This window comes from Crocodylus siamensis, chromosome 2, assembly GCF_052110815.1.
Source record: "Crocodylus siamensis isolate JL-2025a chromosome 2, ASM5211081v1, whole genome shotgun sequence".
NCBI classification, from domain to species: domain Eukaryota; kingdom Metazoa; phylum Chordata; order Crocodylia; family Crocodylidae; genus Crocodylus; species Crocodylus siamensis.
This window is the reverse complement of record NC_143396.1, coordinates 180,553,379-180,580,710: the sequence shown is the minus strand read 5'-3', so window position 1 is coordinate 180,580,710 and position 27,332 is coordinate 180,553,379. Positions and strand designations below refer to the sequence as shown.

At 42.0% G+C, this 27,332-nt stretch overlaps 1 protein-coding gene across 13 annotated transcripts in view; it reads right to left on the bottom strand.

Annotated features, from left to right (window-relative positions):
- Nucleotides 1-3,670: 3,670 nt before the first annotated feature.
- The window catches only part of TNNT3 (troponin T3, fast skeletal type), a 38,915-nt gene continuing 15,253 nt past the window's right edge, over nucleotides 3,671-27,332 (bottom strand). For 4 of the 13 annotated variants that reach the window (XM_090032485.1, XM_090032488.1, XM_090032490.1 and 1 more), the window contains 11 exons: nucleotides 26,261-26,278; nucleotides 22,150-22,176; nucleotides 17,786-17,804; nucleotides 16,639-16,684; nucleotides 15,254-15,370; nucleotides 13,827-13,904; nucleotides 13,415-13,528; nucleotides 12,911-13,020; nucleotides 10,791-10,881; nucleotides 9,895-9,935; nucleotides 3,671-4,082 (listed from right to left, as the gene is read on the bottom strand). In XM_090032485.1, coding sequence (XP_089888611.1) covers nucleotides 4,034-4,082; nucleotides 9,895-9,935; nucleotides 10,791-10,881; nucleotides 12,911-13,020; nucleotides 13,415-13,528; nucleotides 13,827-13,904; nucleotides 15,254-15,370; nucleotides 16,639-16,684; nucleotides 17,786-17,804; nucleotides 22,150-22,176; nucleotides 26,261-26,278 — 710 coding nt within the window. In that variant the 3' untranslated portion in view covers nucleotides 3,671-4,033. Of the gene's footprint in view, nucleotides 4,083-7,089; nucleotides 7,131-9,894; nucleotides 9,936-10,790; nucleotides 10,882-12,910; nucleotides 13,021-13,414; nucleotides 13,529-13,826; nucleotides 13,905-15,253; nucleotides 15,371-16,638; nucleotides 16,685-17,785; nucleotides 17,805-22,149; nucleotides 22,177-23,445; nucleotides 23,474-26,260; nucleotides 26,279-26,632; nucleotides 26,645-27,332 lie in introns of those variants that run through there. The other 9 variants (XM_090032492.1, XM_090032495.1, XM_090032493.1 and 6 more) reach the window with 6 other exon arrangements.

Sequence of the window (27,332 nt, the reverse complement as noted above, 5' to 3'; positions counted from 1 at the left end):
GTCCCGCCCCCCTCGCGAATGCCCCGCGGCGCCGCCCGCGCCCCCTGCCGGCCGGGAGGTCTCCTCCACCTTTGTCCCACGTCCCCCTGAGAAAAGGGGAAGTGTCCAGGAGTGATTTGGTTGTGCAGTCACTTCGGAGGCAGCCTCAGCAAAACCCGCTCTCGGGGGGGGCTGGCTGGCTGACTTTTGGGTTGGCCACCAGCACTTTGCCGTGATTGCTCGCCTCAAATAAAGAAATGCTTCATCTGTGATGATCCCATCCTCACCCACTCACTGCCCAGTTACCATGAGCAAAGGCGTTTTTTGCACACTCCTTCGCATATTTTTGCAGTGGGAAATGTGATCATTTTGAGCTTCCCCTTCGATCATTTCAGGGTTCGAGGTGTGGGGGAGTTCAGGGGGCTGAGCCGCCCCCCATAAGAGATGTGTAAATCATAACCCTGGGCAGCCTCCAATGTTATTAGGGCATCGTGATGGGCAGCCCAATTTTTTTTTTTGCAAGAGTCAAGGTGTAATTTATACCCTGCATAACTTCATATTTAAAACCTGACAATGCTGACTGCAGCCAGCTCCTTGTACGGGGCTGGGGATGGCACGGGTGCCGGGGCGATGCTTGCTGAGCCAAGCCACACACCCATTCAGGACCCTACCCCTTTCCCAAGAGCCAGTGGGGAGGTGAACACTGCTGGGGCCTCTTTAGCCCCTGGGGTCCAGTCTTTGAGCCCCCCCCCCATCTCATGTATCCAGGGGCTCAGTAGCAAAGGCCACTTGAGGGGCACTGAGGTCACAAAGCCTGGCACCACACGGGGAAGACACAAGGCACCCAGTATGTCGGCGAGAGCGGCTGTTGATTCCTCCAAAGGCAATGGCCGCATGCTTGCAGAGGCTCAACAAGGCCACCTGTACTGGTGCTGGAGTCCTGCCACCTCAAGCAAGAGAGGGAAACAGGCTGGCTTGTTTCCCCACACACGCAAAGTCATGCCCCAGCCTTCTCCTTTCAAATGTCACCCGGCTCTTCCCTTTCACCACAGCCTTGCTGTTCATTTGCATCAGACAGCGGGTGGCAAACTTCGTGCAGCTATGGGCCAGACTGACCCAACTCAAGTCCAACACAGGCTGGCGCTGAGACCTAGTCACCCCCACTTCTTCCTGCCACCCGGCCATGACATAAAGGAAACTGTCTACCACTTGTCTGCAATAAGAAACGTGCAAAATTCCCCACAAATCTGTGGGCTGGTTCCAGCAACTCCAAGCCTGGACCCAGCCCACAAGCAACAGATTGCTGACCCCTGAGCTAAGGAACAGTTGGAGACCTGCGTACCTATCTTAGATTAGTAGGGGAGGTAAATGCAGATGTCATATGTACTAGGAGTTTGATAAAGCACTGGATAGAGCATTGAATGAAAGCTTTGTTGAAAAAGTTATTCAAATAAGATTAACGTAATGTGAACTGAAACTGTAGAAAAACCTGAAGCAACAGGCAATGGCAAAAGCACCAAGTTGAGCGAAGGTACCTAACCATGAGTCCTTACCTCCAGTCTTGTTTAAACAGTGTGTTAGAAAAATATAACAGGTATTATAGTTGGAAAAGGCACGAGCACAAATGAGGGCAAATAAATAATATGGGGAGCCTAAAGGGAAAAGAAACATGGGCAGAAAATAACATAAAATTCACCTTGGAAAAATGCAAACAGCTATAGCTGTGGCAATAATAATCATCCAAAGGAAGAGAATCACTTGACAAGAGAGATTAAGGGACTGCTCTGATTTAAGCCTCTTTTTTTATGTCATGAGAATCGGATCAGGATTGTAAGGAGTTAAATATACGGCGCTTGGTTAAGAGACAGCCAAAAGGACAATGGTAAATGTCTTTAGGTATCTCAAGGGTAAGAACACCAGGAAGGAAGAATTACCAAATGCAAAACAAGGGAACATAGTAAAGAGTTATGGGACAACAATTAAGAACTCAAAAATTCAGGCAAAGTTGCCAAACTGCATCTCCCTCCCCAGTGGTAACATCTGGTACAGGGCTGTTCAGACCATTTGGCCTTATGAACTAGCTCCAGACTGCAAACTTTTTCCTGGGCTGGACAACACACCAACAACAGGTTGGTAGCCTGTCAGCACGACTGCCAGAACTGCTGTGTTGGCCTGGCTCTGAAACGTGGGGTAAACTCTACCACTGCTTGTTGCCCCCTCTCTTTCCCTCCCTCCTACCCCTGCCCCTTTTTCCTGCTGTCAAATTTTTGTCACCAGTGGTGATCAAAGACCCCAAATTCAGAAGCCAGAAAGGGGTTGGGTTGGGTTGGGTGAGGAAACAAGCGGCAGCAGCATTCACCCCTTGGGTTCTAGAGCTGCACCAGCAAGCCCCACAACCCTCAATTTAATCACTCACGGCTTGCCTGCAGTTGGTGGGCTCCCATTTGTATAGTTCTGATTTCACAGATTATAAAATACTTTCCCTTAGGATTTGGTGGAAACTCATTGCTTGGGATGTTTACAACTAAAGCTCACAAACCCTAAATGGTGTAGTGCAGGGAACAATTCTGCTTGGGACCCAGAAATAGATTCCACCAGGGGTCATCCATCCCACAGATGTGGGGCTTCAACTACAGTCACTTTCCCTGTGTGCCATGGGGAGAAGCAGTGGCTCTGCTGGAGCTCTTATCATGCCACTCTAGAGAGAAGTGGCAGTAGCCAGGTCATAGCACCCACCCTCTTGCCCCTGACCTGAGCATCGTCATTCTGGCCCACAACCTGAAAAGGTTGGTGACTGCTGGATTAAACAATTTACCAGGATTTTTCTGTCTCTATTTTTCTGTCATTCTAGGTGTTCTTCCAAAAGTCAAAGGGTTTCCTGGCTCTTATTGCAGCAAAAAGTGGGGAGAAGGGGCCCTGTTAGCCTAATTTCTTCTTGGAAAGATGTAATTTGACCATCTGCCTCATTTGTTGGTGAAAATGTAAGGTAAAAAAGTAACCGTTTCTGATCCTATACATTAAATTAATATTTTCTGTTCTGAGATAAAGATATTTAAAAATATGCCTTAGAATAAGGTTGGCTAGGACTTTCTCTGCAGAAAACGAACAAAATGCTCACCAAGAAAATAAAATGGCCAGTAAAATCCTAACTCTTTTGCTCTTTTATTTATGACTTTCCCATTTATTTCCCTGGATGGATGGCATGGGCAATAAACTCACCCCAAGTTGTCAGAATTTCATATTAGATTTCAGACTTAATCTTGGGTTATAATTGCTTTGACATGTATTTGAATTAACTACACTTGACATTATTTACACTATAGTATATTTATACCTTTCAAAAAAAATACTTTACAGAATACTCTTTTTTAATAGTTTTGTTTCGTGCTCCCAATTTTATAGTTTTCTCCCACCTTCGTTGCCTAGTTCATCCAACTTAGACATTCTGATTTCCTATACTGACTGTGAACACTTCAAAACAGATTGTATCTGTCATTGTCTGTATAGTACCTATAAAATGGGGCCGTAATACTTGACTGTGGTACTAAGCTAATAGTAATAAGCCATATTCTCTGCCAAAGAGATATGTCAACTGACATCAGCCGAGGATGTGATCCAGTAAGTTTGGGGTATCCCTCCCGCACAAGAAAATGGGAAGCTTGTCCACTGCAATGGAATACAAGAGCCAAACTGCAGCCATAGCATATATAATTGAAGTAGGTATCGGTCACACTTTATTTACAAAATCCAGAGATTTGTACATAGCAATCTACTGGGAGGCATAGAGCTGGTATCAGGAAAATAAAGAAAACACGCAGCAGGTTGTAAAGATGCCAGGAGGGAATCATCTCAGCTCCCCAGTGACCTTCCCCTAGGTTCGGGAAGCTGCTGGAGTCCTGAAAAACAAAGCAGTAGGCAATCCAGGCTGGTGTTGCAATCTTTGTGTTGCTCTGGCATAAGAACAGAACTGGTTTGTGAAAAGGGCTAAGGGGAGGCCAGCGGTGTTTAGCCACGCCACCGGAGATGCTCCTGTCTGCGGTCACTCTCTGTTTCTTTACTTCCAGCGCCCTCCGACTTTGCCCTTGGCTCCTGCCTTCTTGCTGCTGTAATATGGAAAGAAAGAAAATGTGTCAGTGTGACTGCTGCAGCACAGTCCATCTGTCTTTTCAGTTGCCTGCTCCATGACAACAGGGTGACTAGATGCCCCATAAATTAAACCTGCTCCAGAGCAAAGGTAAGCACATTCTAAGGAAACAGACTGTCAATGTGAGAAGAGATTTCACTTGAGCCTCTCAGAGAGTGGCCAAGATATGCACATCTAGATGACTAAGGAGTTTTTCCCCTTACCAGAGAGCAGGGGAGCCTTGAAACTAACAGAGATGCCTCCAAGGTAGAGAATTCAGATCCAATCCAAGATCTGAAAATTCTCCAAATCCAGGGATAGTCAGATCTGGATTTTGCATTCAGGGTCCTCTCTGGAGAGAGATAGGATTTCCTTACACAGGATCGCCCTAGTACAGTGACCAGAAGCACTGGTCACCTGAAAATTGAGCTTGAGAAACTGTCCCCCATGTGAGATGGTCAGAACAATACAACTGAAGCTGAATAAAAGAATTGCTTTGCCAAGGTAAGGGAGCCTGAATGTTCCATGGGAAACGTAAGCAGTCATAAAACACAAAAGACATGGTTTGTGAGGGTCACCGTCCCAGAATCATGCAAGCGATCCTTCAGGACCCTCACTGTACTAGAAACCCAGTCTTTCTGGGATTGTGTGTGGAAGCAGTTCCCTTGTGGTCCTCAAGCCAATGCTTTCAAAGCATTCTCAGCAAAGAAGTACTGGGTAATCTCTTCCTGCATGCAGAGAGCCCTCCAGCATGCAAACCACTTACCTTCCTGTTATGAAGCTGACACACACCTTGTCTGAGGTGTGTTCCAGGTGAGAAAATTAGTTTGGTTAGGCTCTGTACTGTAGTAACAACGGGCTCCATGTGCAATGAGTTCTTGGTGCAGTGCACACCCCTAACCCCACGCACTATAAGGCTACTTGAACCAAGCCACTTGCAAGCTGCTAAGCAATTTGGTGCTGGACAGAAGAGCAGAGGCATCCAGCAAATACATACCATATGTTCTGTGGTTGGAACGGATATTTCCAAAGAAGCTGAGTTTAGAACACATGCTTCTCCAGGGAGTAAGAAAGGGGTTAAAAGGCAACAACAGGAGGATACATGTACATTGATTACATGGTCCCCAAATCAGAGAGGATTGTTCAGTTATAGTAGCCTTACATATGGAAAGGGCTGCCATAATGACTCATATACACATACAGTGAATACGTTACCTGTCAACAAGTTTAGAATAGAAACCAGCTTATTACAAAAACTGACCTTTCACATGAGAGACAAGGGGGTAGTGTGCGTTTACTCTGGGAATAAACGCTGGATCAAAATTACTAGAGTGGCTTTATAGCCCATTATCAGTTCCCCATATTAAAGCCACTTCTAGTTTCACAAAACTCTATAAAGTTACTACTACCTCTAAGTAGGGGGTGGAGTAGAGATGTACTTTATAGACTAAGTGAATCAGAGTTAGTCTACATGTTAGTCTATAAGATGCATCTTTATCTTATCTTTACGTTGTACCTGCAGGGATTTAATGTCCTGTAAAAAGATGAGGGAACATGTGGATGAGAGATGCTCTGGAATATCATGCACTGCTTCTGAAACGTGCCAGAATACCCAGAGATCTGGGTTCCCCAACTAACCCTTTGCAAAACAACCTTCTATCATGCCCAGAAGAGTCTCCTTTGGACGGGGCAAAAAGGGGGAAAAAAAGATGTTTCTGAGAAAAGTAACATGCCTTTGACCAGTAGGGGGCTACCTTAACATGGCAACATTTTGTCATGTTATAGGTCTTGTGGTGGTGATGCTAGAAAACATAGTATTCAGGAAACCAAATAGCATCTTGATGAACCTGTTACTTCCCATTAACAGAATTACAGGGTCCTCTTATAAGCCCAAACCCCTGAAAAGCATGTTTTTCAGGATCGAGCCCTTTGCTTGACATCTACACAGAACTGCACCTACAGTGCTAGATCTAAGTGGGTGTGTCTACATATTCATTAATGCACAGTAGTTACTGTACATTTAGTTTAGTGCTTGCTTAATGAAATACTAACTAACTGTGCAGTAACTACAGTTACTGTGTAGTAGCACTGGCACATGGTTTTTTGTGATGCTTACTGCGCAGTTGCCTGATAACACTACACAGTAGAGTATTAACACGGTTTTTGACCGGCACACTACTGTGCAGTGTTATTAGGCTACTGCACAGTAAGCATCCCATGTAGTCATGCCCAGCATTTATGTCAGAACAGGAAGAAAGCATTGGGTCTTTGGTAACAACAGCTTTGAATCATTTGCATGGTCAGAGCTCTTTATGCATGGCGTGATTTTGCTGAAGTGGCACAGAGACAATGCAAAGAGCACACCTCAGCATTCAGAAAGCCCCTCCTGCACCTTCTCCATAATTTGTCCCCTTTGCCTTTTACTTCCCTCTCCCCTTTCTCTACACCCTAGGCCTCTCCTTGTCTCTCATGAAGTGAGGTCTCCAAATGAAAACATGCAACAATTAAGACATGGGACTTGCAAGCAGGAAAGAAATGAAATTAAACACGGGTAAGGCGGAAAAGGAAAGTGAGAGGTATGTGACCAATGAAAAGAACTCTGTCACTGACAGATAACCACTACATGGCAGTCGTAACCATGAATGTTAGTCTTGTTATGCCTCCTTCCTTACAATCTTAGCAGTCACTCAGAATCCTGTGTAAGCAGGGGTAACTTCCAATACTGTCTTCAGAACAGGTCAGCCAGCATAAACAGCCATGGCTTCAAGAGACAGCATTTTTGCCAAGATTGTTGGAAGGGGGGGTGATTCGTTTACACTTCAGCTTCACTACCATTTTCTAAGGGTGAGGAGGGTTGGAAGTTACCCTTCCAACTCTCGCTTCAATCCCTTCCAAGCAGAAAATGTCTGTGTGAAGGCTGAAGTGATAAATAGAACGCTGAGTGGATATCCCAAACCGTGGGCTGGGAAAGGGATATGGGTACTTACTGCTTCTGAGCCTGATCAATCCGGTTCCTGAGGGTGGTGATCTGCAAATAACACACATGACTAACATTTTTAAAGGGTTCTGCTGAGTGATCTGCTTTCCCATGGAAAGGGAAGTGTTTTTACCTGGCTGGAGAGCTGGAGACAAATGCCTGTGGTGAAGGTACCATCTTTCTTTCCAAGGAAAAACCTCTCTCTTGAGAAACCACACAGATGTTGCTAACTGGCAGTAAATTTACAAGCCAATGTCAGGACTTAAGAGGACGTTACAGACAGGAATCCCACTATGGGACAAATACTGGGACAAACAATACCTTTGTTAAAACAGTTTGCATATAACTATGTACAAGAGAGCCAATTTATCGTAGACTCATGTACACTCAAACTTCATGTAGGTGAAGGTAGGTGAACTAGAGCATGAGTTGCAAACTGGTCATTGTGAAAGCTCAGGAGACCCTGGCAGTTGTGCTTTACACAACAGCATGTGCTGTCCTTCACCTTATTTCCACTGCAAACCGTCATCCCAGGTATAAATTTTCCAGGCAGTTAGCAACACTGAAGTGGAAGGTGGGTTTGACCAGGGGACACAGAAAAACTCCAGAACTGGACAAAAATTAATGAGCATGCTCAGCAACAAAAAGCTCCGAGGCTTTCTCTATTGTAGGGATGTAGGTTTTCCCTGCCACCACCCATAAAAATCACATCAAAAGATCACTGCAATTTGGAAACAAGAAACTGAAATCATTGGGTGCTTATGCACCTGTTGAAATTTAGAGTCAAAGGGCTTCAAAAGACTTTGGATCAGGCCATAAAGAGTCAGAATGGTGGGTGACATGTTCTTCTAGTACCTTTGAAGATTAATTAAAGGAGCAGCATTGGTTATGGAACAGCAGAAGGGAGAATGTTCAATGTCAACTCCTCTCCTGGCACTCAAACAGAGAGAGATTCCCAAAGAAGACAGAGAAGATGTGAGTGGGGAATTTTTTCAACCAAGAAAATGAAGGCTTGTGTGGCTGAGACAAGGACTTTTCAGGATCCCTTGCAATAGTAGCAATCTGTGGTGTTACCCCAGTGAGAGTTCATAATGAACCTGGATATGATGGCTTGTCATCTCTTGGCCAGGTTGAGGTGTTAGGCTGGAACTTGATGCTTGAAAAAACATCAAGTAGACCAATGCTTGTAGCACCTGACAGAGCCAATGTATAGCTGCTGTGCACTTTTGCCTGATTCAGCACCTCCATCCTCACCTGTAGCATCAGCCTCACCATTCCAATATGGCAGCTCTCTCTCATTTCATGTAGTGTACTTTGCACTGTGAATGTATATCCACTAAGAGGTAGGAGGAGCCTGTACAGGCCACTTTTGATGTGTTTGTTTCCATTTGTAAGTCCATCAGGACATAACTTAAGCCTCTAGAGGTGAAAAATTAACCAGCCATGCCCCCTATTACTCTTCATGACTCAAACTTCTCCATTGCCTCTGGATGCCATGATCTGAGCAAACTCACAATCCAAAACACCAATGGCCAAGCAAAGGTTGCCTGGCATTCAAAAATCACAGTGCACAGAAAAACAAAAGTCACATATCAGGTTGTTTCACCTTCTTGGACTTCCTGGACCAAGTTTTCCCACAGCAAACAGAAAAAAGAGACTGTAACATTAGAAGCAACAGGACAACACAGAGGAGGCAAGATCCACTGCATTTTGTACTTACTCATGGAAGTTTAAAAGTCTGTCACATGGGTTTGAATCATTTACTCCAATTTATGGTAGAAATTCAGACTTGCTCTTACAACTGACCCAAGAGCTTGTGACTTACCTTTACTGCTAATACTGTAACAGCAGGCATGGCATGCCGTCTCGTGCCCAGCATCAGTGAGCAACAGAGAGCAGTGCTGAACACCAGCCCCCCTCACCATCTCACCCTGTATGTCTCATTCTCTTCATTTTTCTTCCCCTTGCTTTCTTTTTTACTTTATCTTATTTTTTTCCTGCTTTCTTCTCAGCTACTTTCTCTTCATCCCTCTTCCCCTTACACTTTATTGCCTTCCTTTTCACTCTCCCCAACCTTCTTTCCATGCATTTCCTTTCCTTTTCTCACTCTCTTCCTTTATTATACTTTTTGCATCTCTCTTCTTGCTTTCTATATTGTTAAGCCCCCTTCTAGCTCACCTTTGCTCATTCTTTTTGTCTTCTTATATAGTGTTTATCACCATGGAATCTAAATATTTTTCCCAGGCCTTTATTTCTTTAAAGGCCTGTTTAGCCTGCACCCAGACAGCATCTTAAAGCTGTGCACAAACATGTGCTGCACAAGGTAAGGAGCCTTTCCAGACTCTGCAATGTTTTGCTCTTCTGGCTCTGAAGCAGAGCTGCCTTCAGAGACTGTTTGTACATGGTATGGTTACATTTCTTGGCAACTTTATTCTTTGACCCAGAATACATTTTGACCCAGAATCACCCTGCTTGTAGTGCTGTTCCATTGGTTTAAATAGAATGCAACATCAGCCAAGCAAATGCTTTCCATCTGAGCACCCATGAATTGTGCAACAGCAGGTGTTAAGCACCACTGTGATTTTGTACCAATTGCTTGCTTAATACCCCATTTCAAAGAATGGAAGGTGGAAGAAAAATGAAGTAAAGGGAGACACACAAGACTCAGTCTCCTCTTCCCTCTGCTACATGAAACTGAGCGCCAGCTTGCTGTCCACCTGAGTGCAGAAGCACTTGGGGTCTCACCATGCATGAGGCTCATGCATTTCAACAGCCTCTGCTGCTGCTGCTATGTTGGCGAACTCTTTGTACTTACAACTTGGACAGCGCCTCTACCCTGCAACGGAGTGTTGCAATCTAGAGAGATTGAGATCATTATGTTGGTGCTAGTTATTCTTAGTCCAGATGTTTTTAACAAAAATTTGAAAAGAAGTAAAGAGAAAGACAGAAACAGTCATGAATAAGGATCCCAGTGGGATGTCAGTTACTGAAGTTTAAAGCAGTTGAGTGCAAACATACTCCATAACGTGAAAGAACACGTCAGCATCTTTATACCATGTGACCTTTCAGCAGATGTTCACATATAGAGCCACAAATTTCATCAAGGGCCTCCTAAAAGTTCAGTCCACAGGGAGCCATTCCCATCCCACTTTCTCGGTTTTAATTCTGCGATGAAAATAAAACTAACAACATTTAAGTATGAAATGGAACATGCACTTAAGAAAGTTACTTTATGATGGAGACGAGCAAAAAAAATTAACTGAGATTTTTTTTATGACACCCAAGTAGATCATAGCTAATTTCTTATTGCATGGGGACAGCATCATAATTGTCCATGGAGCATGGATTCTGATCTATTAAATTCCAGATTAAAGTCATAAATTCAGTCTTCTAAAATTAGCCATTTGAAGGTCATGCATACACAGTTATAGGAAGTCCAATTCCAGGTGCCTTTCTAGGCAAATATTCCAAAAGCTATGTGGGGAAGTAGATGAACAACATACTCACACCACATCAAGAGCAGGTTGGACAAACACTTGGCTGGGATGGTTTAGTTAGAGATGATCTTGCCTTGAGAGCAAGGGACTGGGCTAGATCTCATGCAGTCCCTTCTAACCCTCTCTTATGATCTCCTGTGGAAATTTCATAGCTTCCTGCATAGCAGATCAAGAGATATCTAGTGCCCCGACAGAGACTCGCTTATGAACCCACCTCATACTTTTTGCTCTTAATCTCTTCTCCAAAATCATATTTTTCAGTTTCCAGCTGGTATAACCAATCCCACAGTTCTTTGGCCTTCTCCCTATGGTTTTTATGAGGAGGAAAGACAGGAGAAATATGTGTTACACATTTCTTGTGGTTCTTCTGTCACTACTCTCAAGATTTTTTTAATGCAGTACATACATCTTCTTCCAAAATTCTCCCTATCTGCAGGTGACTCACTATTTTCAAGATCAGATTATATTTTTTCACAGATTTATGCATGCTAACCTTCTAATCTCATACCTTTCATCTGTTAGACATTAAACCCCTTGCATCAGTTTGGTTTATTTCTTGGCTCTTTGGCCTTCATTAAAGAACCCAGGAAAATTAGAGGAAATTAAAGAAGAGGATTCCAAATAACCAAGATGAAGAAATAACATAGTGTATGTCACCAGTTCCAGGGCTTGGGCCAGTGACTGGGAATTACCCTTAGATTATGCCCAAATTCCATCATCTAGAGTGCAGAATAATAATAGTTAGGCCAGTCTGTGCCAAAATACTTAATCAAAAACACCCAATTCTGAGAAGGTTTACATCTATATCTAACAGTTTATCTACATCCCTCCCAGCTAGATAGCTGGTCCAATAAAAGATATCACCCACAGAAATCCTTGCCCCTGGCATCTATATCATAGCAGTTCATACCTATATCTAATATTTTCGATTCTAGTAGAGGACATTTCTTCCTGCCTGGAATTACCTCAAGTTATGGTTTGTTTCTTTTCCTAAACAAACAACATATTCCTGATTTTTTTTTCTACTAGAATGTTTCCTATTCCTTGACAAAATACCTTTATTACCTTTTGTCCCTCTTCATCCTTCCCCTCCAAGACTTTAAAAGCAAGCACCAAGGCAAAGATGTGGCACAGGGTATTATGAAGATTCATTTAATCTCCGCAATATGATATCACTACACTAAATACTATGCAAGCAGGAGCACCTATTTCTGCTTCTGGGCCTGGGCCATCTGCCACTATTTTGCTCTCATCTGAAACTGAGTTGCTAGAGCCCTTTGCTGGACGGCAATTCAAAAGCAACATTTACTCACCCAACCCAGTGTACACATTTACTCCCACATCCCACTTTCTTTCTAACTCCTACTTTTAAAAATATCTTGGACTGTTATGACCAGGTTTGACTTTAGGATTCTGAGAACCATGTACAGGAATGATGCCTGTGGATGAACATAGACAGTGTTCAGTCCATCTATGGGCTGGATCCAGCTGGTGGGCCAATCTGGTGTGTGGGCAGCAAGGAGAGGCCCAGTGTGGCCATGCAAGGGGATCAGGGAGTGGCTCAGCCCCAATTCAGGCATGCAGAAGGAAGAGGGCATAGCCTGGCCCAAATCCAGCCTTGCAGGGCAGTGGAAAGGGGTGGCAGTATTACTTGCCACTACTCCCCCACCACCAAATTTCCCAATCGGTGGGGAGGCCCAAGGGTTGGGTGCTATGGCTCCATGGTCTGGATTTGGCCCATGGGCTGGAGGTTGAGCACCTGTGATCAACAAGGCTATCCATGGTTGGAGGCCCCAAACCTAATACTTCCCAAGTTACTTCAGTGTGTGTTGATGTTGTACCAAGATTCCCTCATAGAACTGATACCCCATGGAGGAACTACTGTACAATGCTCTAAATGCATCTGAAGCTAAAGCTGTGTGGTTAAGTCCAACTGCTCTTAAATTGGGGTGGGTTAAGGAGGGGAAGGAGAGTTTGCATGATGTAGTTACCTTACAAGTTTTGACGAGATGGAAACCCCATCCTGAATAGCAGCAGAGAGAAAGCAGTGTGACCCTGCAGTGACCATGGCTGGATGTCCATCATACCATGGGCAATAACATATAAAATCCCTTTTTCACGCAAAAATGTTCCCTTGCACAAACAAGGGCTGAATTCAGCATTGCCTTCATAAGGGCTCCAGAACCTCCCCAAAAGCTAGTTCCTTCAACATAGAAGGAAGATCACAAGAAGACATTGCTATGGGATAGCATTCAGATCTGGTAGCTCTGCCTTCCCCATGTGGCCTTGAGAATATCTCCAGTCTATTTGCAGCAAACAGAGATAACATGTTACCTGAGCTTGTCTTCATTAAGGTGGTCAATGTTGAGGGGTTTACGTCTCTCTGCCAGGACTTTCTTCTTTGTTTCCCTAGCAGTCTGCTTCTTCCCTCTCTTCTGGTCAGCCTAGAGGAGTAACATTTCCAGAACATCAGTGGATGCTGCCTAGCAGAAATTCAAGATAAATTAAGTAAGTGTTGTTGACTCACATTGAGCCTTCCCTTAAGACACACTAAGTCATTACACTTTGGATCATTCCTAACACAACTTACTCCATAAGAAGAGAAATTCTTACCAACAATATAGAGGGGGTGAAACTTGAAGGAAGCACAAGAGTTACTGAAGTTTTCCTAAAAATCTATGTGATTCCTAGCAACTACTAGAATGAAATTAGTATGTTCCTCATGTTTGACAGAGAATTTGAGAGGTTCAAGAGAAAAAGGGAATGCAAGCCATGCTAAACCTCCAAAAAAGGGTGTTCAGAGCCTCTTTATTTCATCAGCTAATTCAGGCATTTTACCTTAGCCAAATAGCTGCTGTATGTGGCGCCCATAGAGGTCAGAGCCTTCTTTTTCTTCATGTCATCCTCAACCCTTCTCTTTGCATCCTCTTCCTCCCTTCTTGCCTTCTCCTCCTATGGAGTGAAACATGGCAAAGCAGATTACTGCAAGGACTCTAGGCATGCTCACAGACAACCCACTATCATCAGAAATCCCTACAGCAAATTCATGGTGCTGGGAACCAAGCACGGCTTCCATCCCAACCTCTGCCCAGTCCATCTGAATGTAATCAGGAGTGCAGATGTTTCTTTGTTGCTGTTTCTCAGGCAGACAGCACCTGTACCCTCTTTCTGTCTCCTTTTAGGGTTCCCAAACAAAACCCGAGCCCAAGCACATTATCACTAGGCAGCAAAGTAAAATAGAGATTCTTACAGCAAGCCTGGCCTGACGTTCCTTCTCCTTTTCAGCCCGGATTCTTTGTTGGTCTGCTCTTTCAGTTCTGCGCTTTTCCTGCCCAAAAAAAGGAGAGGCACAGAGTCATCAGGGTGGCCTTTCTTTGTCTCCAAAACATATGTTAAGTACCTAAATTGACAAAGCTGGATACTGGGCTTTCCTTATTGCCTTACCAAAACAGGTAGCTGGAAAACCTCAGGTTAATTCTCTGGCTCCAAAATTCAGCCAGCCAAGAGGAGGAATCCGTCTGTCCTCTATGCAGTGCCAGACAGGCTTCTTTCAAACTAGAATCTGGGCAAGTGAATCAGGACCTACAGAGGATGTCCTAGTTTGGCACATTGCTTCCGAATCTTTTTTGAAAAAAATCTGTTCCTTGTCCATTGTCTTTCAAGTGCATTAGACCGAATCAGTTTTAAAACAGCATTGAAAACCAAACTGGGTTTGCTCCATACTAGCTGGGAACAGGAATGACCACATTGTGCAGCTTTGACCATCTTGAAGACTGGAGGAGAATTACCCTTATGTAGGTTTGAGTCCATTTTTGGACTTAAAATGTTATTCCTGCTGCTAATACTTGTGTGTAAGGGAATACATTTTACAGAACTCTCACAAGTGAGGAAGCGACATTCCTCCTTAGAACCAGATGTTATACAGGGACTAGCCAGTGATAATAGTTCTCATGGCACTGTCCAAGACTTACACACAATGTCAGTGCATCTCACTTAGTCCTAGAACAAACCCAACCATCCTAGCTACGAGCTTCACACAATTATGTTGAGTGACTGTAGTCCTGACCTGCTTAACTCCACACTTTCCTATTTCCAAGTCCAAAGTACCTTTGCCCTTTTGCCTCATCCCTAGCCAGCCAAAACTCTTGCTACTCCACTTCTGAACCACCACATAACTTTACCCATACACTTCAGTCTTGTTCTGCAACAACCTCACCCCGGACATAGCAGAGCAGTAAGTGCCTGTGGGAATGAACTGTACTGACCTGTATGTAGTGTAAAATAAACACATCTCTAAGGAGAAAACACCAAAAACAATCCATCATGTTCATTTACTTTTAGGATATAACCCATGTTTGATTTCATCTCTTCAGAAATGAGAGGCTACTCTACACTAAGCTGCACTGCCAATAGTAAGCACACCCCCACCAGATGTTCTGTTATTTGACTCATCACATGTCAGTCTGCACCAGCCCAAAATACATGCTGGTCATCCTGGGAATAGGATGTGGCCTCTCTGAAGGACCCCTTTCCTCTGCCTACCTCTCTTCACTTCCTGGACAGAAGAAGAAATTCAATCTATAAAATTTCACATTTGGTTCTGAGTCTCTGAAGTAGCTATACACACAACAACATCCTGAAGCAGGTTTCCTTGGTGATGGTGCCATAAAGACTTACAATTCTGTCCTTCAGGGCAAGTAGCTCTTCCTCTTCTTTCTTCCGCGCCTCAAAGTGATTGTCAATCAAGGCCTGCAGTTCAATAAGGTCTTTGTTCTGCCTCTTCTTTTGGATGTCCTGAAAAAGCAGAAAAGATAACAAAAATCTACTACTGATACAGCTCCTTCCCTTCAAGCATCTTGGCACCTGGTACTAAAATGGTAAAGTGTTAATATTTTTACCTGACAAGCAAGGAAACCAAAGCACAGATAGTGTCACTCACCAAAATCATGGATTTCAATGAGGGCTGACTCAGGGCCACAGAAACAGCAGTAACAGAGCAAGAATCCTATTTTCCCATTTTCCCCCATGTTCTGGGAACCATGCAGTCTTATATACTTTTCTCTGCCCCATTACATTTCTCTAAATATTTCCAGTTTCATATTGATAGTCAAGATGCATCAAAATAAACAGAAAGCTTGTTTACTTGTAGATTAAATGGACACAACTTGACCTCAAGAGATCATATGATTTCTTCTACCATAAACATGTCCATTTCCATCACAAGCATTGTTTTCTTTCTTTCTTTCTTTCTTTTTTATTACTAACAAAATCATAGTTGGTCCCTTGTTTGGCTGGCTGCTTGGATGTTGCTACCCTGAGAAATATTCTTCAGAAACCTACTTGCTGCATCCCACTTCATTTGCATGGCTTCATTGCAGGTGTTTGTACATCTGCAAAAATGTCCCCCCACGTTTCCTGCTTCTTTAGGTCTCTTTTTTGCTTGTTGATGGGTTTCTGAGGAGCTGATTTTTTTTTCTTTTTAACTTAAGTCTCCTGTGCGCAGCCTATTGCTGGCTACAGCAGAACATAATTGCTTAATATGCCTCACGTGCAGTTTCTGATATCACAGAAGCCCTTCCTAGAACACTTATAAACTTAAAACTGTAATCTTCATCATTTATGAGTTATAGGGAATAGACACTGCAGGCAAAAAGACAGGAGTAGGAAATGATTGAAAGAGCATCTCGCTTGCTCTTGAGGAATACTGGTAGTTCACCAAGATCAAGAGCTTGATAAAGAGCAGGTCTGTCATTGCAGAGATCTGAAGGCTTTAAATCACTTATTCCTTTCAAATATTTCCTTTCCTTCAGATATTTGTTTCAAAGGCACAGTGGGAAAACAAAAACTAAAAAGTTGTAGCAAGACCTATATATGGTAGCCTGGCTACCCGAATATATAAATCGGTGTCTTAGGAATGTGGCCTGCAGCTATTTCTGTTACAGAAAACAGGTTGCAAAGGATCAGTCCTTTGCCCTTGGTGACACTGCAGTACACTTTCACAAGGGTCAGCAGTGACCCACAGAGTCATGTGAGTGCAATGGATCATTACCAGCAATACTTACATCAAAGTCTACCTTTTCTCCTTCTGGGATTTTAGGAGCAGTCAGCCTATGGCATTAGAAAAAAAAAAAAAAGAAGAAGAAAAAAATATCACCCCAAAGAATGCAGAACACTTCCAGAATGGCGTTCCTCATGAACTGACCAAAGCTGGGGGAGGAGTGGTGAGGGCAGGGAAAAATGCTAAGGGCAATGCATAAGGGAAATGTATAGCTGAAACTATCACTGGGCTGGAAACTCTTCTAAAAATGTCTTCTAGGCACTCATGGTGCAGGTTGGCCAAGTGGCATAAGCAGCCTCTGTGTGGTGCACACTAGATCAGGCAGGGAGCACAGTGGCAGATAGGGCAGGGAGCAGAAAGTAGAGCAGCAGATGGAGCAAGGGAAGGGGGTCAGCATGGCACTCAAGAAGGGTGCAAGGCTAATTTGTGGCACTCCCACCAAAAAGGTTGGCCCCCTGCTGCTCTCCCATAGAAGAGATATGGGATGGGAGATAACCTTGTAGACTTTTTCCATCCCAAATATCAATGATATCATTCCCTTGTAAAGTTCTGTATGAGAGTGCAAGTTTGAGCAGAGTGCTGCATACTCAAGGAAGCTGACCCAGTGGAGAGCTAGGGCACTGGCTCATAGGAGAAACTGGTCAATCCCTGCAGAGCCCGGGACATGTCAAGATAGCAGCTACCCTTCTTTCACTTGCCACTGACAACTCCCTCAAACAGCAAAGAGAAGCAAGGAGAGAGCATCCTGCACAGCAGCTGCCTTTCTATCCTCTGTACCCTCTGCTTCTGTTTCTGTGTAGTTCCATGGGAAATGAGGAGAGAATACAACCTCAGCTTCACCCAACATGAAATGCTATATGCGAGAGAGGTACATTCAGCTCTGGAGAGCTTCTGACTCGATCAATACTGGCTCTAACCCAGGTAAACTGTTCAGGGCCTGGTTTTTACTCCTTGGTCTGAAACTAGATACAGTATTGTTTGACAGAGGGAGACATTGTAGGAAAGGGCAGAGGAATACTGGGATTTGCATGAATGGCAGGCAGAAGGAGACTATTCAGAAATACTGGTGACCATTTCTCTGGCAGAATGCCCATGAGTGGCCAGAACATTTATAGTGGTGTTTTACAGGTTCCTGGTGAATGGACACTTACTTTATTCTGGGTTTTTCCTCTGTAAAAACAAGGAGAGAGAGAGAGGGAAAAGAAGGACAATAATTAGAACAAGAGATAATAGAGGCAGTCTATTAAATCAGAGAAACAGGGAAACTAAAAATGTTAGGAGAAACATCCCAGAGAAACTGGCTTAAGCCAACACATCCAAAAGAGATAAACACTTCCCTTTGGTGTGGGAGTGAATCTGATTCTACTCTCACAACAGAATTTGACAGAAAATGAAAAGAAACAAGAGATTGTGTAAAAGTGCCAACGTAGCATCTGGAAAGTAATGCTTTATGTGAGGAATTCTGCTTCTCAGACCTTGGAGACCAAATCTCTAAGGAGGATGGCAAACCTGGAAAGTAAAGGAGAACACTCCCTTTTTAGGGTCAGTGTCTCATCTTTTTTATGCTGAAGAATATCCAAAGTAACTCCACTACCATTAGCAGAGTTATTCTGGATTTACATTGATGTAAGTGAGAACCAGGTTGGCCTGGTTTCTAGTAAAATGTCTCATACATAGGTTTATGATAAATCTTCCCCAAGTTCAATCATTCCCAGATAGCCCTAAGTGGACTCTGTATTTCAAAATCTCACTTTCCTTCATATATTCCAGGGACCCACCACACAGCCTGGAAATACCATCCTCTCTTAGGGGTTTTATTCCCAGGCTGACCTGCATGCAAAATTCCCATACACATGAATGGGAATAGCACTTGTGTCTCCAGGAGAGGACAGGCTCCTTGGTGTGAAGTGCAAACCATCTCAAAAGATAGATAGTCAGACCTGGGTTTTTTTGTTTGTTTTTTTAGTCATGGACAGCCTGCTGCATCAATTTATGACTTAGTTCATTACAGCAATATTTGTATACACATTTATTTCTGATTCTCTGGTCTGTTAATTTTTTTTTTTGGCCCACCGTAATGTCAACAGCATCAGCGAGTTAGTTTTGCAAGTGGAAGAGAATCAAACCGACATGTTCTATCCTAGCATAATCTTACAGGGACCCAAGGCTGACTTTTCTAACCATATGCTACGTTTGAACTTTCAGGAATTCATCTGAATTCTGCCAGACAATGCTCTCTCTTTCTGTTTGTTTGGTGGGAAGATGGGTTAGAAATAAAAAGCTCACAACCTATTGAGTCCATTATGAAAAGAGCCTAATTTGGAAAGCTCAGAGATCAGTCCAACCACCCACTTACCCATGTCGATCCTTTTTTTTTTCCTTCTGAGGTCCCCAGATGATTATACACTGAGGCATTCCAAAAGATAATTCCTTTGAAATGGGATATGCGGACCTTGCTGGTTTTGGAGGCATACAAGATGGATGGAACAGAGTAGAATGAAATTAAATTAAATATCCAGTTTCTCATAAAGGGAAAAATGCTGAGAACTGGTAGTGAAAAATGCCTGAGGGAAACATCAGTTGCCAGGATTTTGGGCAGTAGAGGGATATGATTGAGCAATTTATGCTGAGAAATGTAGGAGTCACATAAGAAGGAGGTCAGAGAATAACAATTTTTTCCTTTCACTCTTGTCTTTGCAATCTTCCTGGATTATAAACACTTTGAGAAGAGGAGTATTTCTTATAAAATGTGCATACAGTGACTAGTACAGTGGGTTCCTGATCTCAGTTGAGGCCTCTAGATGCCACAATAACATAAATAACAATGGTAAATAATCAGGCAAGGTGGGGGAGAGAAATAAGCTAAATTTTACTGTTCCCATAACAGCACATATAAAAATAAACCACAGGTCAGGCATGGTGAAGGCAGCATTAGTTTTGCCTGTTGTCTTTATTGTTCCAACTGTGACTAAGTTTTTTGTGGGTTTTTTGGCCAATAGATTGTGAGCTTTTTTTTTACTGATTGATTTTTCTGTTTAATTGGGAGAAAGGGAGGAGGGGAAATCACTGCAACCAGTTTGCTAGGGATGTTATTTGAAAACACACAGAATTCCCTTCCCCCATGGAGCCCCAAGGAAATTACCAAGACATTCCAGTGTAACTAAAAGTGATACATTAGTGCATGTTACTTAAGAGAGAGAAAAAATAGTTATGGACTTTTGGCTTTGTTTTATTATGATTATGATTGCCTTTGGTTTTAAGGCTTCAGACCTGTCTGTGCGTTAGGTAAATCCAACCACATCTTAAACTTTGACTTCTGTTTCCACCAACCTGGTGCTTCAAAAATAATGCAAGGAACAAACAGTTCCAAAATAAAAGTTAACTGGCTATTCAAAAAACAATAAAAAATATAGTAATGATATCTATTGTACCTCTTAGAGACCAGAAAATGGGTAAAAAAAAAAAAAAAAAAAAAAAGAGAGATAACAGTTTTCATAAAAATGCTATTCATATGCTTTATGCCTTGAAATCAGCCACAAGGCTGGGAATTTTTCTTAAGATGCTCTCTCTTTCAAGGAACTGGGCCAAAATTTGTGAACACTCAGGAATTGCCATTGCAAATTCCTCCTCTTGATGCGCATGGTGGATTTTGACTCATATTCTGCTCATTCTTCCCATGAACCATGAATCTGTAGCCAAATCCCCATTGTAACCCTGTCAAAAGAAGGCAGTTCTGCCAAGAACCACTTGCAATCCAAGGTCAGTGAAGCTGTAATTACACATATATCCCAGGAGCACCTGGTAGCCACAATGGCTTAGCTCAGGCTATAGCACATCATAAAGATACCCTCTGTTCATTTTTTAACATCTACAATCTACTCATGCTGTGCCCTCCTGTCTATAAGAATCCCTCTAAACTGCCTTTAATTGATTTAGATCTCTCCAGCCACTCTTCATTTTGTATTATAGAAGTAACATTTCTAATTCATGCTAATGCTTTGAAAAATCAGTATGCCATTAAAAGTTGAGAAAGTAAAAGAGAGAAATCACATCCTGAAGTGAAACTCATAAGAGGGGCTCAGAAAAGTCCTCAAAAGGTTTTTTTCCTAAAATAAGAAAAAGCCTGAAAAGTGAACAAGGGAAAAAAATAACCCCAAAAAACAACAACAATAAAAAACCCAAAACAAAACAACAACAACAAAAAACCCTAGAAAAAAGTCAGTAGATTTTAACAAATGTTGGAAGAACCTTGAGCTCTTTCTTTAGAACCTGCTCCATTAGGAAGTGTTCAATAGGGGCTGAGAGTCAAAAGGCGATAAAATGGCAGGGCTTCCTTTCAGACTACATTGAAATTAATTGAGTCCTCCTGAAGATTTATACTTTTCTTCTGCACATCAGGCCCCTAGTTTTTTTGCTTTTTTGGGGGGGGGGAGGGGAAGAGGGGGAGCAGCGTGGGGTTGTCGCAAATTTTCTGCTCACAAGAATGGGTAAAATTCTACTGCAGTCAGTTGAACTGAGTCCTTTTACACCAGAAGAGAACTTAGTCTTTTGTATTTAATGGATGCATCTACACATTGCCCTAGTGACATTGTTACTGCCCTGTGCTTTAGTACTTCCCTTGGGACAGTACTAAAGCATGGCGCAGTAATCATCCATACTATGCCGTACGCACGGTACATAGTTATTTTTAGCTGCTGCTTCGCTCTAGCGATGCGTTATAAACAGGGGAGCATGCCACTTAGGGTGGCCATCATAGAGGACATTCCAGTTTTCTGCTACACTGTCCTCCACTGATACAAAACTGGATACCTGCACGTCCTCTATTTTTCTCTTCAAGAGAAAAATGTGAACACTTAATAAGAGTGTTCTTCAAGAGAAAAATAGAGGACATAAAGATGTCCAGTTTTGTATCAATAGAGGACAGAGGACAACCGGACTGTCCTCTATGATGGATAACTTAGCACCACTACAGCAAAGGAGCTGCTCATCATGTGCTAACCCACATGGTCGCTACGGTGACATAGCATGTCGCTATGGCAATGTAGTGTGACATGTAGATGTGCCCAATAATGTGAGAAGTACTGATACTGCAGGTGGGAAAAAGGCTTTAAGGAAAAAAATGTAGTATGCATGGGATTTAAACACATGCTTAAAGTTAAGCATATCCTTATGTGTTTTTTTAGACTGAAGGCTTTAGTGATCAAATAAATATGAGGATTTTTTTTCTAGCTCCCAACTAGACGGATGAGCAGGGTTTTGGAGTGGAACATTGTAGAGTACTAGGTTCTCCCATTGCTTATTGTCCTTATGATGAAATATGTGAGCAAGCGCTCCAGATATAACAGTCAGTTCCCAAAGACTGATTAGATATGCGCAGTAAAGGATTCTTTGTAGTAGTGATGTTTTGGCCCAGTTCCTGAGTTTAAAAATTGAGTGAGGAATAGAAGCAGATAGAAAAGAAAAGGAAGGGGTTAGAGAAAAATGCTCGTGACATCCCAAAACAACACCAAACTACCATCATAGTATTCTCCTTCTTCTCCAGCTGTAGGTTGAAGAACATAAGCAAAAGAAAGAAAGTATATGAAGTCAATATGCAATCAGTGCTGTTTTCCTAAAGAATTAATGCCCCAGCTCCTCCTTCCCTCCCCCCTATTCTTGGGGCACTGAACTCTCTGGGTAACTATCTATCTATATCTCTAAAAGAGCAGAAAGAAGAGGAGATTCAATGGCTTAAATGCATGACAAGAAATAACCCAAAGCATTGGGAGGCAACCTTTTTGGCAGGCATGTCACAAGGTAAGGCTCACACCCTCTTCAAGCACCATTCCAGTTTCAATCCCCTGCCTGATCTGTTGCTCTACTTTCTACTCCCTTCCCTTTGCTCCCTGCCTGATCTGCTGTTCTGTTTGCTGTTTTATTCCCTGATCTGCTGTGTGCCATTCACAACCTGAACTGCGGGTTGGCCACCCCTGACCTAAAGGAATCCCAGGACATGTATCATTTATGCCTTAGGGCTAATGGAATGGCAAAGTTGTGTTGTAACTCCCAGACCCGTGGAGAAGTACTAGCTATAACTCACATTAAAGTAGACAATTAGTGAAACAATGATATTAGCAATTGTTTCTCCTGACTAGGTTGTGACTATTGAATATTGGAATGACATGCTCATATGAGCCCTGTTAAACTGTGAGACTCTTCAGCAGAACTGAATGCAGCTCTGAACCATAGCTCTGATACCATTGGAAAGGCCAACCATAGCTCTGAGAAGTTGGAAAGGCCAGCTCTTCAACTGATATAAATCAATATGGTTCCACTGATTTCAACAATGCCAGTTTATACCAACTGAGGATTTGTCCCAGATATATACCTCCAAATCTGTGAAAGTGCATCAAGTTATCAGAAAAACAAATCTCCTTTCCATTCATCCCAGGGAATTCTTGTAGAGTCAACGTGTTGCTGGTTAAACTGATGCCACTGTTAGCTTTTTCTTTATCTGTCTAACATACTACACCACTATGCCCACTGCAAGGAAGTGATTTTACAACTAACAAGTGGGACCCTTCCACCCTCTCACTAGGAAAGCCGAAGTATTCCTTTCCCATTAGGCTGAAGCCACAGAAAAGTGACAGTCAGAGATTCAGACAAAAATCCTATAGTGGAAGACAAGAGACACTGACTCAGATTTAATAGACCTAAGCAGAACAACAGCGCCACAAAGCAGCAATGCTGAGACTCAAAAGCATCCCATAAAGTATGTCTCTTCTCAGATTCAATGACGAGAAACAAAAAAGGGAGGGGAGAGGAGTCTTACCTTCTTCATACATAACCTCTTGTTCTTCTGAAGGGACCTCTTCTTAAACGGCAACACATACATGCAAAAGGAAAGTGAGTGCCAGAAAGCTCAAGGAACATTAGAGACATAAAGCAAGAGCTTGAGTGGGGGAAGGAAGACAAATTCACTATATTTTACTGCATTGAAGTCAAGATGAGACCAAGGATAATGTTGCCTAGTTATATTGATTGTTCTTGGTTACTCTTCTGGGACTGTATTTCACCATTACTCAGTGAGGCCACTCCAGGTTTACTTTGGTATAGTCAAAAGAAATACATGGCTCAAGGGAAAGAAGTTTTTCCTTTCTGCTCCTCTACCTGTCTGATGAAGTAAGAAGGCATGGCAAACTACATATTGCTATAGATTCTACCTCACTGCAAAGTTCATGTCTCCAGTACAGATATTGGTGTTGGCTAAAATTTGAAAAAATAGGAAACTGAAGATCTATTTTTGGACACCAAAGGGTGACATATGCAAAAGAAGCATGAGTCCCACTGATTGTCTTCTGAAGACATAGTTCCCAGGAGGCATTATGATCATCCTTCTGGACAGAAATTAAAAGATTAAACTGCAGCAGATGAAAAGGAGAAAAAGTAAAAACTGGCAAATGATTTGTTTTGTAAAGTGAGCTCAATTTTCTACTTGCAAATTGTTGGCAGGGAGCTTACAATTTTCTTTAATGCACTTATTATCCTAAATTATTTGCAGAGTAGTCCATGAATTCCTGGTATATATTATCTTTATTGTGAGGTTTCAAAATATTGGCATCCAGACTGGATATCTGAAATTCATGATGTGTTAGTGAGTTTTGACAGAAGGTAAGCCATATAACATTGTTGCTGTTCCTCCTTTATATCTGGTGTCCAGTGATGAGGCCTATATTTGAAAGTTCAAAACTGGCTTTCCAAAACATTCTTTCCTATTTGCTTAAAAAATTGCTGTTTCCACACAACTTCCTGCCAGGAACTGTAGTAATTTTAATATCGTTAGAGAGCAAACACAAAAGGTGAACAAATACAGTCAAAGGAAAAGAATGTTGTTTTTTTGGTGGTGGTTGTTTTATGAACATACATTAGTGCTAGGGGAGGATTGTTGATCTGGCTTGGTTTATGCAGCAGTTGGTGTATGAGGGTTTTGTTTCTTTCTTTTTGGTTTTGATTTCTTTCTGTTTTCCAGTAAGAATATCCAGATTTTAGGAGGCCAGTAAGAAAGGAAAAATCTATCACTCATCAAGCTGGTAAAAGACCCCTGAGTCTTCTTGATGGAAGATTTCACCAAGATTCATAAATATGAAACAAGTTAACCTGGGGAATTTAGGCCAATAGCTGGACTTGCCAGACCTTAATTTAAATCGCACAATACAATAGTCATTAGCATATAAAATTCTAGCCTCCCATAAGCTAGAAAAGGACAGCTTCAAGTATCATAAAGCATGTCAAGCCTCTGCCAAGCACCTGTATTTCAGTGAAAGCTTTAGAAGTTTCTACCTTGCAGTGGGACAGTCTTATTTTGTTGGGGAGAAAATTAGTAATCCTATACATAGCAGGGTAAACAGAGACAAGGAAAGAAACATGGATCTACATGTTGGACAGTACTTCTTCTCCACAGAATATCTATTACACATGATCACAAGCTTTGTTCCAACACTGCAACGAAAGGAATGTGCCAGACTCCACAGACAAAAGCATTTTGCCATGCACTTTTTACACAGAAGGAAGTTAACTGAAATTTGAAATTATTTCCAGAACAATTCTGAACTTCCCTACTGTTATTCCCCAGTCTCAAAAACATTATCAGTCCTTGAAGCACCATCTAGAACCAGCTACTGTTCCAAATATAAAAGTAATGTAGTTTAGAGGGTAAAAAAAAATCTAACATTCTTTGCCATTGGGTGGATTAGTCTTTATAGCATGATTCTTAGCCTTGGCAGGATTCTTTATGACCTCTCTTCTTTTCCACTCATGTAAACAACCTTCCATACATCATCATATCACACTGTTCATCCATCACTTCTTTTTCTGAGACAAATCCATTTCAACCATGTTTAGGATGCCTTTCAAGACACTACATCATCATATATATGGATGATGCTAATCAAAATGGATCACTATGTGTTGTGAATTACAATCCTGGTAGATAACACACTCTAGCCTGAGAAAAATCACCTACGGTCTTTAGAGCTAAATACATACTTCTGAGTCTCAAACTTTAAAATCTCCTCTTTTCTTTCAATGGCTACAGAGTATTTTAGGAGTTTTTCTACAAAGTCTGGTGCCAAACATTTTCCAACACACTAAAGGAACCACCAACTACTCTAGTATATCCAATACTAGTCCCCCCAATAAATTAATCTTGAATCCACCAGTGCTTGAAGTAATGTGTTTAAATCAGGATGTAGAAACCTACATTTCCAAATGTAGCAAGAGGTTTTGGTGTTGTAATTTTTGGGAGCCTAACAGAAAAAAACTAAAAGGAGCTTACTTTTCCCGAAGTGCTCCTAGCCTATCCTCAGAGAACTAGGCCTCTTTCAACTATCTCAGTTTGGCCCACCAAAACATCTGCAAAACTTTTGCAAATTTAGGTCAGTTTTCAAACTAGAATTTGCAAAATTTTTTACAGGTAGTTTGAACCCATAAAACCTTTCTGAAATTTCTCATTGTCCATCCAAAACCATTCAGAAAGAACCCACATCCAACCTCACTCCTGATCTTGTACGACTTCAGCATTTTAACATGGCTTTCCCAGTACTGAAAGAGAAATGGAATGAAAGAGATTCTTTAGACACATCACATACCTTCTTCGTGGGCTTCTCCTGAAAGTGTCATGGTGCAAGCAGTGATAGGAAACAGGAAAATAGAAAAAAACAGAACACATATTTAAGTACTTTGAAGCCTGGGAAAGAGATCAAGGATTCTGTGAAGAAAAGTAAAATCATCCATGCAAAAAAGTGAGGAACAAAAGCTGTCTGGAGAAGCTGTTGGGAGTTAAAAATTAAAGTTAATATAGTAGTAAAGCATGAGATTAAAGGAAATAAGTTGACAAGTGACCATTTGTGGTTAATATTTGTTTCTCTTGTTCTTTCTCTCCTACTAACCCAAGATTCTTGTTCAGACACATACACTCACTTTGGAACTAGAAAGAGGAATTCAGAAGTCATGTCACATACCTGGCTCATGAACTTCATCAGGTGTGAAGTGTCATGGAACAAGATGCGATGGAGAACAAGAGAATGAGAACAAGAAACCAGTTATTTGACCAGCAACTTAAATGGCTTTGGGCAAAGAGAAGATTAAGAGGTAAATCAAAAGTAAAGAAAATTAATCACATTTAAAGGGGTAAATAAGGGGAGGATGAGTGAAAAGATTCTGTCAGGTGAAACAGACATGCAGATTCATGGTAACAAGTGTAATGCTTGCAAAAGTGATCATTATGGACACTAACAGGAATTGAGACACACAATTTACAAAGGTTTTCCTTGATTTTAAATATGCACACAAACATTGCCAGAACATGAAGTAGTCCCAAAGAAATATTGCACCTGTCATTTTCCAACAACAGTTTTCATATATTTGCTCTATGAACATTTGGAAACCTGCTTAATTACCTGCAATGGTCCACCACCAGCATTCTGATGACTTCAGAAAAGTCTTTATATTTTTATGCCTTGATGCAGTTCGGAGGTGCATCTATACATGTTGCTATTCACATCCATTTGTAATGTAGATGTATAAACACATATTTTAATAAGGGGTGGAAGAAAGGGAGAGACCTTGTTCTTGGATCTGCATTGATCTCAGTTTCAGTATTCTGAATATGCAAACATATTGATTGCTGATGCAGATCTGGGAACAGGGTTTTGCCCTTGA